The 18,649-nt window shown below is 36.0% G+C and overlaps 1 protein-coding gene across 5 annotated transcripts in view; it reads left to right on the forward strand.

Annotated features, from left to right (window-relative positions):
- Window positions 1-18,649, forward strand: part of PHTF1 (putative homeodomain transcription factor 1) — a 50,681-nt gene that overhangs the window by 13,792 nt on the left and 18,240 nt on the right. For 2 of the 5 annotated variants that reach the window (XM_051992992.1, XM_051992993.1), the window contains exons 6-12: window positions 1,465-1,602; window positions 4,158-4,317; window positions 4,918-5,094; window positions 5,358-5,450; window positions 7,507-7,722; window positions 15,178-15,306; window positions 17,514-17,786. In XM_051992992.1, coding sequence (XP_051848952.1) covers window positions 1,465-1,602; window positions 4,158-4,317; window positions 4,918-5,094; window positions 5,358-5,450; window positions 7,507-7,722; window positions 15,178-15,306; window positions 17,514-17,786 — 1,186 coding nt within the window. The remainder of the gene's footprint in view (window positions 1-1,464; window positions 1,603-4,157; window positions 4,318-4,917; window positions 5,095-5,357; window positions 5,451-7,506; window positions 7,723-15,177; window positions 15,307-17,513; window positions 17,787-18,649) is intronic. The other 3 variants (XM_051992995.1, XM_051992996.1, XM_051992994.1) reach the window with 2 other exon arrangements.

Raw genomic sequence — 18,649 nt, forward strand, 5'->3', positions numbered from 1 at the left:
TTTCTAGAAAGATATTTTATGTACATGTTTTAAAATTCATGGTTGAAAATTGTGCATTTTGTTGTGCTTCTTTCCAACTGTTTTTTATGATTTATAGAAATGAATGGTAATAAAAATTATCCTTGCATTCCAATTTGCTTATGAATCTTAGCTTATTTGGAGTTGAGATTCTTTCATTCTAATGATTCTTTTAAAAATTAAATGTAGTGGTATTCACTATGTGTACCTTCTCTGCCTTTTATTTGACTTGGTAAACCATCTTTAATAGTATCTCTGACCAAAATATTCAACACACACTGGTAAATATAATGATGATCTCAGCAGAGCTTAGCTTAGATTGATATTTGGATGATACATATTACAAGCCGTTAATGAAACTGTGAATGACATTTTGTTTTTTCATAATTGTGCATGCAAGCTTTCTTTTCTCAAATCCAACTTCCCAACCAAAAGTGGGTGAAAATTCAGTATAATTAAAAATTGAGTATGTTTTTGTATGCATTCAACCATGCTTTAAGTCTGCCAATTTCCCTTCTTTGATACTTTTATACATAATTTCTAAAACATTAACAGAAGTTGATTTAATTTGATTTTTTTTACATTTAATTGAAATTCAAGTTATAGTTTTACAGATTTCAAGGTATATCTGTATTTTAGTCATAGTAAAAGGCATGTTTCTTTTATAGCTAAATGTTTATCTTATTTTTCCACTTAATATGTATAATTTTATTCTCCACATCATCTTATAAGTTGTTTTCTGTTTATTTGTACTGAGTATCTGTATGTGCTTATTTTTGAATGTTGTCAGTTTTGTTTTTATTCAGAAAAGAATTAAATTTTATCACAGCTAAACAAGTTGATAAGCTTTTATGAAAACGAAGTGCTGTATTTCTATTATTAGTATTTACTGCTTGTTTCATCCATGTATATAGGATGCCATCTATGGCCATTATTATATCTGTTTTTTAGCTCCAGTCTGTTAATGCTGGGACAAATTTCTTTTGCCTAGGCTTCACTGGGGCTGGATTTTGTTTTGTTTTGTTTTGATCATCCATTTGAAGTTAATGGCTGTTGATGCTAGTGCTGTCCATTAATGTGCTTGAAGAGACTCTTATACATGTGTGAAGACAACTTTGGTCTACAGTTGTTACTAAGGATATTTCTCAATAGTGATTATTTTGTGATTAAATAAATGATATCTTTGGCCACCCACTTCCATAGGGCTTTGGATTTGGGACTATATTGCCAATAGTTTCCTCACCACACTGTTTAAATCTCATGTGTTTTTGGTGTGTCATCTTCCTTTGCTATGTAGGTTTGATTGTACATGATGTCAGGAAGATGGCAGATTTAAAGTGTGTATAGCTGTGTTTTTTGCATATAATCTTGCGTATTTGGGTGTTCAATGTGGCAGAAGAGAGAAAGGTTTGAATAATCTGAAGTTGTTGAAATGTTCTTTTGTAGAAAATTACGCAAAACTGTAAATGGTGATGGGAGCAGAGAATGTGGAAGTTATAGCTGCTCTGATAAAGTCAGAGGAGTAGAATCTTCGGAATCTGCATCCCTAAATGGTGGTTTTTGGGGGACTCTCTTTTGCAACAGGTGGGAAGTCTTACATTGGAATTTTGTTTGATTTCATATTTTTGTCCATATTTAGATTGTAATAGCTACACAATCAGAGTTGGTTTTTAAATTACAGTTTACTTTTATATGCTACTTTACAGTTATAAAGCATCTCATTTATATTCACATTTAATCCTTACAATAACTAAGGCTATATTATCATTTTATGGAAGATATTGAAACTCCGAGAGGTGAAGCAGACTTCTTTTAATGCTAGTAGGAAGTGGAGCCAGCTCTTGAAGCCAGGTCTTCTAACTCTGTTTAGTCCTCTAAGTAGACTTTGTGTTATAATTTAAAGGATTAAAGACCTTTTTGCCCCTTAATGTTTCTTCCAATGGCTATCTTGGAACCTGGACTGATTTCTTTGTGTTTTAAAGGCCTTAAGTTTTCAGAAGCCTTCTATTAAAGTGCAAATATCCTTGAGAGTATTAAAACCATAATTTATTTTAACTCACAATTTTGGAAAAGATTAAAAGAAACTAGAATGCCTTCTATTGTAAGTAGTGTAGGGGAGAGTAAACCTTAGGAGGAATGGGACATAGGATCAGTTTGCCTTAGGTCTTTGACTTTAAAAATTGCTTATTTTACTGTCTTGATGATTTAGTAATAAAAATAACTTGTCTGTTATTGGCATTTTTTTATATATTTTATACATATTTTATATTCATCAGTTGATATTCTCATAGAATTAGGGAAACTGACTGTTCTTTCTGCCCTCTTTGCTACTTCATTACCTTCCTCCCAAGGTCTTGTTCCAGATACATTTTCCTGTCGGCCTACATGTTGCTCTTAGTGAATTCACCTTTTTGCATGACTTTAGCAGCCTCTCCATGCAGATGATTCATTATCTTCATAGAATTTCATCCTCTCTTCTGGGTAGTAGTACCTGAATTGTTTGCTAACTAACTCCTCTATCCACCTTCTCTTTACCCTAATTTCTCTACTTTGATTAATGTCTCTGTGATCTCTTAGATATTTAGACTTTCACACATCTGACCCAGCCTCCACACTCTAATTTAGACCCTGATCTGTCATCTAAACTGTTATAATTGACTCCTAATCAATTGTCTTTTAACCTCTCTCCAGTATAGTAATGTTCCACTAAACTTCTTAGTAGATTACTATGATTGCTTTTGATTCAAAACTCTTTGAATGTTAGATTTCTGCAGAATAAACTCCTGACTCTGGCATACAAGGCCCTCAGCATGCTGGCATCAGCCTGCCTGTCCATCTTTCATTTGTATTATTCCCCTTTACTGATTGCTTCAGCCAACTTGGAGCTCTTTCCATATCTCCATAAGAGAATCACTGATTAGAGCAGGATTTAAGTTAACCCCTTTATTTTTCTCACAAGGAATATGGGGTGCATAAAGTTTATGTGATTTGCTCAAAGTCACATAGGGACAAAATACCAGAACCAGGATTTAGAACCATGTTAGTTGACTTTGCTTTTCTCTGGTAATATGGCGCTTTCATTTTGGTTCCTTTATCCAGGGCATTTCCCATATTTGGAATAGATTCTCACCCTCATTTCCATCTGTTGAGGTTTCTCTCCTTTCTGGGCTTAACTCCACTTTGCTCTATGACATTTTTCTCTGTTCTGTCTCCATTGCCTCACTTTATCACATTTCTCACTTCCCGCTAAAAGCGATCTTTATTTCCTTCAAATTTCTCTAAATATTTTGCCAGCCTTTTTTTGTTTTGTTTTGTTTTGTTATTATACTTTGCTTTGTTAATCATTTATTTGCATGTGTATTTATATATATATTCAGTCACTCCCCTTCCATCATTAGATTCCTCAAGAACACAGATAGTATTGTTTTTAATTTTTGTATATTTATTTCACCTCTGTAACATTTTTCATATTTGCATCTTTAGTATTTAGCACATGGTAGTATTTAATAAATATGTGTTAAACTAAAATTATTGAATCCATTAGTACTTGAGTGCTAGCCACTATGTTTAATACTATTGGGGAATGGCTACAAAGGAAATATATCATGGAAGCTTTTCTGGAGGATTTTCAATTATGACAATGTCAGGAAAATTAATGCATATGACACATTCAGAGAAGGATAACCCAAGACAATATATTGGGTGGTACTATTTAAAGGCCATAGGAATTGATAGGGGAAATTGATGTGGATTACAATACTAAGAGAAGACTTCATAGAACAGGTAAGGGTTGATTTGAGCTTTGAATGTTATATAATATTTAGGAAGGCATTGGGGTAGAGGGGAAAACAAGGAATTTTAGACAGGGGACATGACATCAAAAGTACGGAAACAGAAATTGGTATGGCATTTGAAGATGATTGGAAATTACAAACCTTCCTCTCTTTTGATATGAGTGAATATTGCCTTCTTGTCTCTTAGGTTTACATTTAGGGGTTACATAGAGTCACTTAAACACATGTCTGTGTAGCTGAAAACATATAATTTGATATGTAGCCAGTAGAAAAGAGTAGGTTTAGAAGATAAATATTTTTTAGAAACTTTGCAGTTTATGGTTATTTCTTTTCCATTTTCTTCAGTCGGACGAAAAGAGTAAAATTACTAACTGACAAAGGCATTGAAACTGAAAGTGCTCCAACTTGTTTGAATCTCAGTACAAAGAAAAAACATCCCCGATCAGAAATGAGAATATGGCAGGGAAGAGAGAAAGCAAAACTTTCAGATGGGGAAAAGACTCAGGTAAAATTTAAATGAGAAATATATTCTTAAAATCTTCTCTTTCCAGTCATTGATTCCAATTTTGTACTATGTTAGAAATTCACAAGAAATAGATTATTGATAATTTTTTACATAATTTTTTTATCAAATAAACTAAACCTGGAAGCCATAATAAATGTAAAAGCAAACTATTCTAAGGATTAAAAAGAGTTCTTGATCCCATTTATTTAACCACAATATACAGACAGTTGGCAAAGGGAAATTTCTATCTTTTTTTTAATAGAAAATTGTATATAGGTTGATGAATATTTTAGGGACATCACTTAACTAGAAGACATTTTAAAACTGAAAATTTAATGTATAGTTTCAAAGGAAATAGCTTTGCATTTCTTAGACCTTAGTAATAATTAAAATCAACTTTAGCATATTTGTTTACTAGGATTTTTTTGGTTTGTTTTTTTCAGTATATTAACTAAGGCAGTTCTCTGTTGGCATAAAAGAGTGACTCTTATTTCTGGCTTCATTGTATTTTGATATTCACCTCAGAGTGTGCCTCAGCATCTACTCATTAAAGTTCAGTATGTGCTGTCCCTGTTGAGGGTGTTTTTGTCCCCTTTCCAGGAAGGTTTTAGACGTTTAGGAAACGGAGTTTCGGATGAGCTGTCGAGTGAGGATGACGGTGAAGAGCAAACGCAGATGATCTTATTGCGCAGAAGTGTGGAGGGGGCCTCAAGTGACAATGGCTATGAAATCAAGAACGAGAAGCCGCTGAGTTCTTCAAAACATGAAGGCACTCAGGTAATCTCAATTTATCACTTCTTGTACAGCCAATTTAGGGCCTTTTTTTCTTGACTATATTTTTATAGTTTATAATCTTGCTTTCTCAAGAAAAGAAGAGGAATGGGAAGGTAGGAAAGAAAGAATTTGGAGCTATTAATGGAATAAAATTGAATTTTAAAAAGCAGAAATAAAAATAGTAATTCCTTATAATTTGAATATTATACATGTCTTCAATCTGTGTTTCCAGTATTTTTACTTTTATATTTTATTTTTATGGTCAGGTAAAGAAAAGTTCCACTTCAAGGTGGTGTCGAATGATCCGAGATTCAGATAGCCTGGCTGAATCAGAGCTTGAGTCAGCTGCCTTTAGTCAGGTAAAGTATTCATTAGACATAAATAGTAAGGATTAAATATCTTTTACATTCTATCCATCTTCTTTAACTGCTCCAAAGCAGTAATATCAAGAGTTTAATAATTTAAAATTAAACTAGCACTTTCTATCTGGTCACCATTTGGACATTTTAAGATAGTTTTTAGTTATTTAATTAGTAACTTTGTGATACTGTTACCTTGAAAAGTATTTATGATAATGATGATGATTAAAAGTCACTCAAGTAGTAATAAGTTATTCTACATATAAAAAGTTATTTCAGGTGAGTACATTTCTTTGCCAAAGTATCTGAAATTGTAGCATTCGTTGTCATTTTCTTGTCTGTAGATTAATCATTACATTGTAACTTGTTGAAGATCAGTAGCATATGATTTTTGAAACTTTTGAAGGTGGCAGAAAAGATTATTTTTTCAGTATTATGACACTTAAGACATTGGAGGGTAGACTGTGGGCAGGCCATATCCTAACCAGCTGGCATTACAGAAGGATTTTCATATGAGTTTGGATATATGAGTCTGCTACTGCCTTGCTGTTCAATAATTCAACATTTATTAATCACTTAATTATGTGAGCAGTTTATACTGAGCACTAGGGATATGACAGCAAAACTTAAATTCATCACTTTTTAGGAGTCTTATGTTGGAAGATATATATAAACAGATATAAATATTGTAGAATTTGAGGAGAGGAGTAGTGCTGAACACCAAGGGAACCAGAAAATGCTTCCCATGAGAAATGGCACTTGAAGATTCCAAGGGGTGAAGGTGAGGAGGGAAGGTGTTTCCATATGTCCAAGGTCACAGAAGCCAGGGCTGGCAGGCCACATCAGTTATTTTGGCTGAAACATGGAGATGGTAAAGGGAAGTGAAAAGAAATAAGTTGGGACAGGTGGATTGGAGCTCTCTTGTGAAGGACATTAAGAAATTTGTGTTTTATCATGGAGAGACTGAAGACAGTCATAGGGAGGTGAGACAGACAGATTTTTTTTTTTGGTAAATGTGTGAAAGTTGAAGTGTAGGGAGGGAAAACATGAAGGCAAGAGAGTCCAGTGATTGTGCTAGTGCAGGTGAGAAGTGATGAAGGCCTGAACCGGTGTGGTGAGCATGTAACTGGAGAGGCGAGAGCTGTTTTGGAGATCTCATTGACAAGACTGATCAACTGATTGCATGTGGGGGTTAAAGGAGACAGAGTCATCAGCTGGTGCCCTGAAGGTTGAGGGCATCTTCATCATAATCAGGGATATCTGAAGGTTGGGAAGAAGAGAAGTTTGGTTTTGAAATGCTAATGGGCCATCCACCTGGCTGTTTCCATGGACAGTTGGTGATAAGTCTGGATTCCAGGGAAAAGATGGAGGTTGCTTATATACATTTAGAATCACATAGGAATAAGTGAATCCATGAAGGTTCCTGACCCAGACTAGAAAGGGTATGAAAAAGAAAAGGGCCCAGGACATTGTTTTGGGACCCCCTCCCAAATACTTAGATAATTACTCAATAGATGAAACTGAAAAAGAATGGCTAAGACAGGTGTGAAGAGCCTGGAGAGAATTATGTCATGAAAGCCAAGGAAGGAGAGAATATTTATTAAAGGGAGGAATGTGGCCCAGTGTTATAGGAAACAGGCATTAGGAATGAGGGCTGATCAAAAGCCAGTGGAGTCCTCTTAAAATATCTTTTGCCAACTATGTTGGGGGCCCTTAAAGGAAATTCCATGTCCTTGGGATTTATTTTTTACTGCTACAGCTGCCTGATTTAGCAAGGCTGGTCATATGGAGCCTCTGGATATGCGTTGGAAAGCTACACAAGGTCCTTGTCATGCTGAGACCCCGGAAGCCTGCCGATGCTTCTAAGGATGAGAAGTTTGGGGTAGGATGGGGCAGTTGTTCAGAGTAGCCCCTTGTCATGAGGGAATGTTGTGGGGAATGACATTTTGAATATGAAAGTGTGTGGCTGGCAGGTGAGACATCAGAGTAGAATGAATAGAGAAAGATTTGGCGACATTTTTGAAAACGTGAATGCTTTTTCTTCTTTGATATGAAGGAGTCTCGGTCTGGTATCAGTGGTGGTTCTAGAAGCTGTAGTCGGAGGGACTCGGAAAGCACCCGCCATGACTCAGAAACAGAGGACATGCTGTGGGATGATCTTCTGCATGGGCCCGAGTGCCGCTCATCAGCCACAAGCGACAGTGAGGAGGTAAATGTGAAGACCCTGCCCCCGGGCACCAAGCGGGATCCAAAAGAGGACGTTTTCCAGCAGGTGTGTGCAGAAATTGTCATCCTTCTTGGGGGTAGGGACTGGCAAGAGGGTGGACGTTTTTCTCTTACTTTTTTCTTTTGATGTTCTTTAGTATGACCCTTGATTTATAGACCCTAGATTGTTTGGAACTTTACTCTGTTTCATATCTTTATAAACTTTGCTATACTTGTAAATTCATAGAGAAAACTATGTGAAAATTGGTGTTTGTGATTTTATCTTCCTGGATTCAAGAGGGACTTTCAGGGGCCCGAGGCACCACATATTTGTTATTTAGGATTTTCAGAATTGTCTCTCTGCAAGAAAAAAAAAAAAACCTACTAAGATACATCTCTGAGCCAGTGGCATTTATTAAATGGTCTATGGTTCCCTCTAATGAAGTGGAACTCAAATTTTCCTCACAATCTGAGATGTCCACCTCCTTCAGGGCCTCATCTCTACAGTGTTTGGTACCTGGACAATATAAGCAGAGCAGGCCAAAAGTATAGTCTGAATGTAAGATAGACCTTGTCCTTACCCCTTCAATTCTGCAAAATCCCATAGTTGACAAATGGGCTAGTGTACAGACCTTAAATAGACCTCTTGACTTTCCATGAGATCCTGCCAAAATCACTGAATAGCTCATGGAGTTGGGCTGGTGAGTGGATGTCATAACATCTACATGGGCCAATGGGCTGATAGAAAGGCAGGTTGTAGTCCAGCAACCTGAATTGCCAGGCACGCAGGGCCATCTTCCCATGTTGGGCAATAGAGGGATGAGAAGGGATAGAAGGACAACAAAAAGCTGGGGGGCTTTCCATGTAATTGAAGTATCTATACTGATATAACTGGGTTTGGTCACCATAACCCCCCAAAAGAAAAAAAAAGAAAAGAAAAGCAAGGGTGGAAGTTCTCTGATTAGTTTCTTATGATTAAACAAGTGACCTTACAAACTACAATTCATAACTCTGGAGCCTAATTTCCAGGAATTATCAGGATCCCTATGGAATCATATCAAACTAATACTGATTGGAATAAAACAGGGTCCTATTTAAATATGTCGCAAGAGGGAGATACATTTTTCAGCTTTCAAGGAAAGAGAAACAAAAGGAAAAATGAGAATTAATGTGAAGTAACCTTGGGTTCAGACCCAAATAAGGTTCATTGAAGGTCTTCAGAAGAATGGTTCTTAAAGGACCTGAGGAAAAGCTCAGAGGGATTTTGATACATCTGGCCCGAGTGCTTTGCATTTATCGCTTTAGCAGCAGCCAGGTTTATCAGTGATTTCTCCCTCTGCCTCACCATTTCTTTTATAGTGGTGCCCTACAGCAAACATTTACTAAATGTCCACTGGGTGCAGAGCCTTGGTGAAGTGCCTGAGAAAAGATGTTTATATTGCACCATCTAGCTGCCCTACTTGTTTTTTGTTGTTGTTGTTGTTGTTGTTTTGAGGCTAAGCAAAGCAGTGGTCCCTGCTGGTAGTCATCATCTGACTTCCAAGTCATTCTCTCAAGTTCTGCCTCCTCTGTTTGACATTTAAAATCCTCTGTAACCTGACCCCAGAAATAAACTAGATAGGAATTTGAAAATGGATTAAGAAAGTGGCGTGATGATTAGAAGAGGGTCTAGAGTTTGGAGGAGAAGGGGATATAGACCTCCTGCTTGCATGTACAGTGCTGTGTGACTAGATTCCCTAAACTGTGGAGTCAGTGCAACATGAATTGATGGTCATAACCTGTTTTCTCAGTAGAACCTGCTGAGAATTTGCATTTAATTCAGTCCAGAATTTGAGAGAGAATTAAGAATCTTAGTATTTTGATGTGATCAGATTACTTTTCCAGATGTAAGAAAGTGAGTATTTAGGCTTTGGATTTCTTTGGAGGCCTACAGAGGAGTTGTTGAATCTGCCTTTCATTAAGTGTCTTGCATATGCATTTTTAAGGAAGTTGGAATATGATAATATAAGTCAAATTCATTCAACAACAACATTTAACACATGTTTAAAATGCCTGCTTTATGTAACTCCTACGTAACTCCTAAAAGAGAAGCAAAAGTTAAATAAAGTATGGTCCCTAGCCACAAGGAACTAAATAATTCATACATAGAAATAAATAAGAGAAAATAGAATATTATTGTGTATGAGTGATACAGAGAAAATTTTATAAGAATTTTGAAGAGGAAAAGATAATTTTTTTACCAAGAATGGGACAAGGAAAATGTATGGAAGAGATATGTCTTAAAAGATTTTAGTAAGCTGAAAAGGGACCTTCTAGGTTTAGGAAACTTATTTACAAAAATATTGAACAAGAAAGCAGTTGGTATGTTTGTGAGAAAGTTTCAGTTTGATAAAAGAATAGATGATGAAGTAGGTAGGAGATAAAATTATAAATGGAGTTTGGTTCTAAATTGGAAAGGGTTTTGATTCCTGGTTTGAACTTCATTTAGTAGATCATAATAAGACACTAATTAATTTAATTAGTTAAAATTAATTATGTCATCTGGATTTGAAAATTACTAATATTTAAAATTGAACAAAGAATATTTATTTAGGATCCAAAAAGGTAGTATTGAAAGTACATGGTAAACTTTACTCTATAATTGCCACTTAATTAAACTGAGGGTTGTTTGTTTTTTTTAATGTGGTCACAGTGCCTCCTTCTGTAGCTTTTACAGCTTCTCATAGAACAAGCCAGTAGGAATTTTTGGAGGAGAAACACATTAAATTCTGTTTTTGCTGTGATTGAAATGCCAGTGGAATATCCAGATGGAGATTCTGGCAGCAGTTGGTGATGGGAATCTGGAGATAAGTGGAGAGATGGGGGCTTCTTAAGTACATTTGGGAGTTGCCTGTATAGAGATGACAATTCAATCTATGGAAACTAGTAATTGAGAGAAAGGGTATGAGAAAGAAGAAGAGAAAGAACAAAACCAGTCAGAAAATCAATTTACAAATATTTATCAACTACCTATTATGTGCTCAGCACTATTAAGTACCATGAAGGATATAAGTGCATCTTTACTTTGCTTCAATTATCCACAGGTTATCCAGAGTGTCCTGTCTTAGCTCAGTTATCCACATGAGATCATGCCTTGGTTCTTACCATTTATAACTGTGTCACTTTTATCTATGATTTTGAACTCTGAAATTTCCCTTCCTGGTAATAATCTTTTCTTCCATCTCTTAACTTCTCCAGGACCTATTTTTCATCTTCAGTATGACTCCTCATCAATGTCCAGCATACCTTATAGGTGCTTGATAAATTTTTGTTTGTTTGTTGTTTGATAATCTCTCTCAAACTCTAGTCTCACATCTCTAGCTCACATTTAACTACCACTTACTAGTACCTTCAACTTAACATATATGCAAGTAAAGTAACAATCTTTTTTACTCTTTGCTGTTTTTTTTTTTTTTTTTTTTTTTTTGAGACATTGGTAATCCTTTTGGAGTCTTCTGGACTCTCAGACAGCCTATGTCAGATTGGTGCTACTTTGACAGTGTTTTCACAAATCAATCCTCTTTTCTTTACTAGTATGGTCTCCATCCTTATTCAGGCTGGGATATTGTAATTGATTTATACTCAGACCCTGTTTCTAAAATTTCAGCTTCAAATCCATTTGGGGTACAGGTTTGGGCCGTCTTGTTATTTTCCACAGGTGACCCTCCAATTTCTTTCTCTTTTGTACTAGCTGATTCCTGTATTTGGCTTGTTTTCTCTCTCTCCTTATCTACTTCTTGAAATCCCTGGTTTCCTTCAGTCAATGAAAAATGTTTATTAAACACTTACTATGTGCTAGGCACTATATTAAGTCCTGGAGATCCAATGAAAGGCTTCTGGGAGCTGATCAGAAAACAAAAAGATCAAAAATAGAAAAAAAAATATGCTGTGGTACAATATAGTATGACATGGATGTTAGATTTAACCAAGGAGACTGAGGTAGAGCAATTAGTCAGGTAGGAGGAAAACCCAGAGAGGAGATTATCCAGGAGAAAAGGTGATCTGCAGGTAGGCTGAGGAGTGTGAGGGTGAAACAAAGCCTTCAGATTTGGTAGCTATTGGTAATTTTGGAGGGAGCAGTTTCAGGAGCGATGAGCTCAGAAGCCAAACTGCAGAGAATAGGAGGAAGGGAGGGGAGGAAAGGGAAGGAGCATTGGCTGCCACACGTGGTGTGTTCTCTGAATGAATGTTAACCTAATTATGGCCAGCCTGCCTTCAGGATTTCCTCCCCTTCTGTTAAGGAGTCTGTGGTATAATCACAATGGAGATGGTGGAGGGATTTGGCGAAGAAGAGTGGATGGTGATGGAGGGGAACAAAGGATTCAAAATATGGCTATGGCTGTGACCGTGGTAGTTGGGGAGGCTGAGGATGGTGGATCCCCTAAGCTAGGGAAGCCGGGCTGCTGTTTCTTAAACCAGTTGGGAATCAGGTCTAAGTCTGGCATCAGTATTTTAGCAGCTGGAGGCAGGGTTACCTAAGAAGGGACCTACTAGACCAGGAGTAGGCCAGAGCTCTGTGTTAGTAGTAGGATCAGTCCTGGGAATAGCTTTTGTGTTTTTAGTCTGAGCAAGAGAAGGAGACCAAGTCAGAAGGAGAAAGGATAATATGTAATGTTTAGTTGGCTTATCAAAGGATCAAAATAGGGCAGAAAGTTCTGTGTAGTCAGTCAGGGGACAGTCATGCTGTGTGTGAGTCATACTCAGAGAATGAAGATTAAGTAGAGGAAGAAGTGTAAGGGGCAGGGAGAGTGAAAGGTATCATTGGTGATTGTCATGGAAGTGGCATGGAAAACTGGACCAAGGAGTTAAATATATTCAGGAACTGGGAAGTTAGAATATTTGAGGAAATCTCAACACACATACTGAAGCTTCCAAAATGAAGTTAGGTTAGAGTTCTAAGAGAAATTTTGTGGGCTGGGCTCTGACTTCTAAATTTAGAAATAAGGGAGAATATTTGGGGGCTAGTAGATAATAGCTACCCAAATCCAGATTAGGTGACAAATTTAGATTTTATGAACCACAAGGGAAGAAAGGTCTCTTGAATGATGACGGCATAGGGAGAGTCCATCATAAGCAGTGAGTGCATGAAGAGTGAAAGTACCAGTACTGGCAAATATAGCCAGGGAGTCATCATCAGGAAGGTCCAAAACTCAACAAGTACCAGAAGAAGGAAGGAACAAGAGTGGAAGTGATGTAAAAAATGAGAGGAAATTTGCTAATTAATAAAGCAAGTGTTACAGAGGATCCAGTAGGAAGGACAGGAGGATCTGGAATGGGATTGAGATCAGTGGGAATAAGAGAGCAGCCAACTGAGATTGGGGAGAAGGCTTTGTATTTGGGTAGTTGATTAATGGGAAATATGTCCAGACATTGAAACATGAGTTCACTAATGAAGTAGATGATTGGAAGCTTTAAAATTGACCCAATTAAAATTGGGAATTCTTAACTTTTTTTGTTTCAGTGCAAGTGTGTGTGTGTGTGTGTGTGTGTGTGTGTGTGTGTGTGTGTATTTGCCATCCAAGTTCAATACTTGGACCCCCTGAAATCTGTCCATGGACTCCAGGTTAAGAACCACTGCTTTAAGTTTTGATATAGTCTTCAACTCCCCAGCCTCTTGTGTAACGATGTTCTTGGAGGCCACAGATATAATCCAATCCATTTTTTTTTTGGTTTAATTTCTGGGCTCAACTCACTGTTCATCTACAGTACCTATGGAAATTGTACATATGAATGTGCAATAAATTTTCCCATTCATCTGTATATCATATTTTGTCCAATTTTTAAGCATTCTTAAACCACTTTACTTTTCCTTAAGTGGCCATGAGTATCATTAAAGAGATATTATGTTTTTCCAAGGATTGGTGCAATCAACAAAGTTCATCTATAAACAGAAACATTTGCAGTAATGCTCCATTTTTAGGAAATTTCTCTTCCATTTGAGCTTGCTTTTCATGTGTGGAAAGTACCTTTGCCAAATATTTCTTGGTTTGATGATTTACTTGATAGTGCTAACAGTTTTGTCTTTTGTTACATCTATAAAGGAATCATGCATGATATTAATAATTGCAAGAGAAAGACGCTTTTTGGGAGATGAAACCTTAATGCTTTTAAGGATTCATTTTGCTTTTTGAAAAGTAACATCAGTTGGTATAATTAAAGATTTGATGGATAAAATTATTTGCAAAAACAACAGTTTTATTTTCATCAAGGATAATGTTCATTGGATATATAGATTGTGCTCATAAAAATTTTGTAGAGGTGAGAAAGTAGAGATGCGTTGGTTATTCTAATATCATCAAGGTCGTCCCCCTCCTTCCAATTTCAGTGTCTTCCTCCCTCTTTCAGATATCTTGAGAATGTATACCTTGGACCCTTGGAATTTTGTTACTTCCTATACATGTTTCCTTTGTCAGCGTTTTATTTTATTTATTTTAATATATTTTATGTATATTATTTTGTTTATTGTGAAAACTCTTTATTGTGATGGTAGAAGATATTTAAAGATTTTGTGTAATGAAATTTTGCTTTCTTTGGTTAAAAAACTGAAGAGAATTGAATAAGAACTAGAATTGTCAAGGATGACTTTAGTACACAAGATCTGAGCTGAACCTTAGGGAATGGGAATAATTAGGAGATGGGAACCAGAATGTATTTCTGTTACAGGAAAAGTAACACGGGTGAAGTTTTGGAGTTGTTAAAATATATATATATATATAGTATGTTTTCAAGGATTGCTTTATTTGTGTTAAAGAATATTGCAAGTGAGATTAATAACTTAGATTTAGTAAGGTTACATTATGAAGGACCTTGAAAATCACACTTAATTTAAACTTGTAGTCTAAATTGTATTGTCAAGAATATTGAAAGTTCCTTGATGAGGAGAATGGTATGAGGGAAGTGTATTTGGGGAAAATCAGTTTGACTGCAGTAAATAGGCTGAATTGGAAGAGGAGATAGAAATTAGAGGTTGGGATATCCTTGATGAGAGTGGTGGCTATGATTAAAGTTTAATTTTATTCATAGAATTATATACTTAAATAACTTTAGATCTTGTGCAGTTCCACATATGAGGAAACTGATAGCCAGAAAGATTGTGACTTGTCAAGTTTATTATATGATAGCAAAATCATGGGCAACATTTAGGTTTCCCATCTCCTAATTTAATGTATCATTTTCCTTTCTCCTTTACGTTTGAAATGGTGGTAGGGAATCTAGGTAGAATCATCTAAGAGTCAGCTAGAAATCCAACATCTTAAAAATCAGCAAGCATGCTTTGTCACCCAGTGTTCAGGAATCTTTTCTTTATTATCCACGGTGGTTCTCCAACCCCAATTCCAGTTCTGGGGAAGGATTTGTAGAGAGATATTTACTGAAGGTGAGTCCTGTGCATTGGTAAATGTCCTCGGGACAGAGTGAGGAAGAAGTGCTAGCAGAGGAGACTGAGAAAACTTGGTAAGAAACCTTGCTTTATTTTTACTTTTAGAACCATTTGTTTTGGCTTCAAAATACAAGCCCTGCCTCTGAACGAGTGAGTGCAATAATTTGGGAAGGTAATGAATGCAAAAAAATGGATATGTCTGTTTTGGAAATCAGTGGCATCATCATGAGTAGGGTAAGTTTGTCTTTTTTTTTTTAATCTTGAAATTATTCACACACATTCCACATGGTAGGCTCTGTTTGCTATTTTGAAATAGTCCTGTATCTGTTTTCAGAAATTCATTTTTCAAAATGTTCATATTTTATTGATTTTCTGATACTGTGCAGTCTGGAAGAAGAGTTATCTCTCAGTGCTTTGTGTCCTTCCTCCCCCGGTTTGTCCTGTGTCACCAACGAGGGCAGCTTCCAGGGGAGGGCTGCTGGTGTTTGCCTATGCCTTATATGTTGTATATGAACAACTAATGCTGTTATTATTTATGTATATTTATTTCCAACTTTAAGATTAATCTTTAATGAGAAAGGTTTAATAATCTTAAGTCAAATTTTCCATTTTTTATTCCAATTTTTTCCAATTTTTTTATTCCAATATTTCCCAAATTGTGGTCCTTGGGACCCTAGAGTTTTGTGTGAAGTAAGAGTTATGTGATAATCTTGGTATTAGTGATCTTTTTCCTTCTAAATGTTAAATATGAAATTTGTTATAAAAATGCTTCCCTTGCTCTACTTCGTAATGGCTTGGGATGACTGAGTTCTTGAAGACCAGTTTAGAATATAAGCTCTGTTTGGTTTTTTAAAAGATCAAAAATCTTCAAGCATAAACCCAACCACAGATTTTATATCTGAGGACCTAGGTCTTTTTAAAAAAATCTATTTTATTTATTTGCAAGGTCACAGTCATCTAATTTTATTGTGGCTATCTATTGCTTCTGCCATGTGCATTTAAACTTTAAAATGTTGTCTACAAATTTAACTGTCCCTATTCCTAGGAACTTGTATATTAAAAAATATAATTCCAAAGATCTACCATAAACCACTTAGATTGGATTGGGAGGGGAATGGAGTGTCAGGGAGGGCATCATGGAGGAAGTGGGATTTATCTTGAAAGAAAGACCTGTCCTTCCAAATGTCATCCCTTCTATGAAAGCTTCCCTGATAATCAAAGTTGGAAATCAAACTAATTCTTCAATTTCCCCAGGAAGGTCTTTAGAAATAAAATTGGTCTCCAATTGATGGAATGTCATTTTGGCTGCTAAAACCCCAAAACTAAAACATGGAACTATTGTGATCTGTGTCAGTGGAGGGAATACCTGTGACAGTGTAACTAAAACTCTTTTGAAGTATTACAATTAGAGGAAAGTGTGTTTAGTCTGGAAGACTAACAGCATAATTTCCTCTCTTTTTTGTCAAAATTTTCCTAGCTCTCTTTTTCCTATATTTTATGCTCCCAAATTCATTGTTGAATGTCCATGGATTTGAGCATTAGACTTAAATGGATTGAGATTAGGTCTTTGATATCATTAGAGTTCATTGGAGAACTTCAGGGTGAGAAAACTTCCTGTGCTTAAGGAAGTCAGTACATTCTTTGCAGCCTCAAAGGTTTAGAAAGAGTCTTGTTCAGAATGTCAGGGACAGGACTTGGTCCTGGATCTTCCTAGTCACAAGGCAGAGCTCATGCCCCAGGCTGCCTGTCTGGATTTCAATATGAGTTGATAGAAGAACTTTTTGAAAGGAGAAAAATATATCAAAAATAAGTTACACAAAGGTTTAATGCAACCTAAATGTGCTGGGGAAAAAAGAAAACTATAAAATATAAACTCCCACTGCTAACATCTAAGGCCTTGTGCATTGGACTTGTACTTATGCTTCTGGCCTTATTTCATATTCATCCCCTTCATGAAGTCTATATTTCAGCCAGACTAGACTAGTAGCTATTAAGAAACTTGTCTCCCACCTCTATATCTTTACACGTCATTTCCCCTGGGTTTGACATGCACTTCCTCATCTCCAGTTCTCAGGATCCTGGACTACTTTATGAATAAGCTTAGTGAAGCAGTCAATGATTGCCCAGTTAATTCTCTTTTTCTCAATTTCCCTTGAATTGTGTTTCTATATTTAATCTGTCCCTGTATTAGAATGTGATCTTAAGGACAAAGCCTTTTTCCCTTTATATCCCTAACACATAATATATAGATGCTTACTAAATGTTTATTCAAATTTCCAACTAAAAAAAAAAAAGCTCAGCAGAGTGTATATGAAATGTTACATTGTTCTATCGCTAGATCCATTTGTGGAAAACAGGTGTAATATGTTTTTCAAAGATTTTTTTGATAAATAAGACCTTTGTAAATCCTTATTTGATGGTGACTTTCCATTAATCTCCAGGTTAATGCATATCAGCAGGGCGTAGGTTACCAGATGCTGGGAAATATTGTAACTGCCGGTTTAGCCTTTTTCCCTTTCTTACACCGACTTTTTCACGAGAAGAACCTCGACCAAATACGATCTATCTCGGCTGAGGAGCTCCTGACTCTCTTTTGTGGAGCACCGCCTTCGATATCAGTCATCATTCTGGCAATGATCAGTTTTCTTGAGCGCTTGTGTCTGACCTGGATGTTCTTTTTTATGATGTGTGTGGCAGAGAGAACATACAAGCAGGTCAGTGGCAGCCTCACCGAGTCTTCCTGTGTCTTGTTGCAGCAGGACCGCTCTCATCATTTCTCCTCTGTACAAAAGTTAATATCTCTGAAACATTGTTAGTACATGTGTAACCCACATGTGTGTTATTATTTAAGAATGTGGGATGACCAAGGAACTTCTGCTGTAAATCTGAAAAATTACGTAAATTTTAAACATCATTCCTTTTATTTTTAGTGTATTCAGTGAATTGTGTACCTTTTCAGCTGCATAGATCAAGTTCTTTCTGGCCATGGAAAAGATAATGTTTCTTTCACAATACCATATGAATTCTAAGACATTTTTTAAAAATTTGGGAGAGTGTATTTCATTATATAGCTTAGTTCTTAACATATTCTTGAGGTTTTGAAAAATTTTAATTGGAAATGAATTTATCATGTATCTGTAAAATTAACTGGAGAAATAGGAGATAATATTCTATCCATGGCTTTTCTTAGCGTAAGAATTCTTGTGTATAAAAAAGAGTTTAGAAACCTATTCTGCCCTTATTGAACTGGGTTTCTCTACTTCATAAGAATAAATATTCTGTACTTAGCTAATGTCTTTTTTTTGAACATTTCTTTAGCATTCTATGGCACAGAATTAGTTCTCTATCTTCACTTTAGATAGTGAAGAAAAAGGAGATTAAAGAACTCTAAAAGTACTAGAAAGTCTTTGGTGGAAGGTGAATTTGTTTTTATTTCTAGATGAGCAAGCATTGCCCGGTAGGGCCTGCTCTTTGGGACAGACAGGGAATCCTCTCTGATCACCCTGTTGAGAAATGGAATAGGTTTTCATTTGATCAATTTTGTCTTTATCTCTTTTCAGTTTTGAGTAATAAATTA

The sequence above is a fragment of the Antechinus flavipes genome, chromosome 4 (assembly GCF_016432865.1).
Source record: "Antechinus flavipes isolate AdamAnt ecotype Samford, QLD, Australia chromosome 4, AdamAnt_v2, whole genome shotgun sequence".
Taxonomy (NCBI): Eukaryota; Metazoa; Chordata; class Mammalia; order Dasyuromorphia; family Dasyuridae; genus Antechinus; species Antechinus flavipes.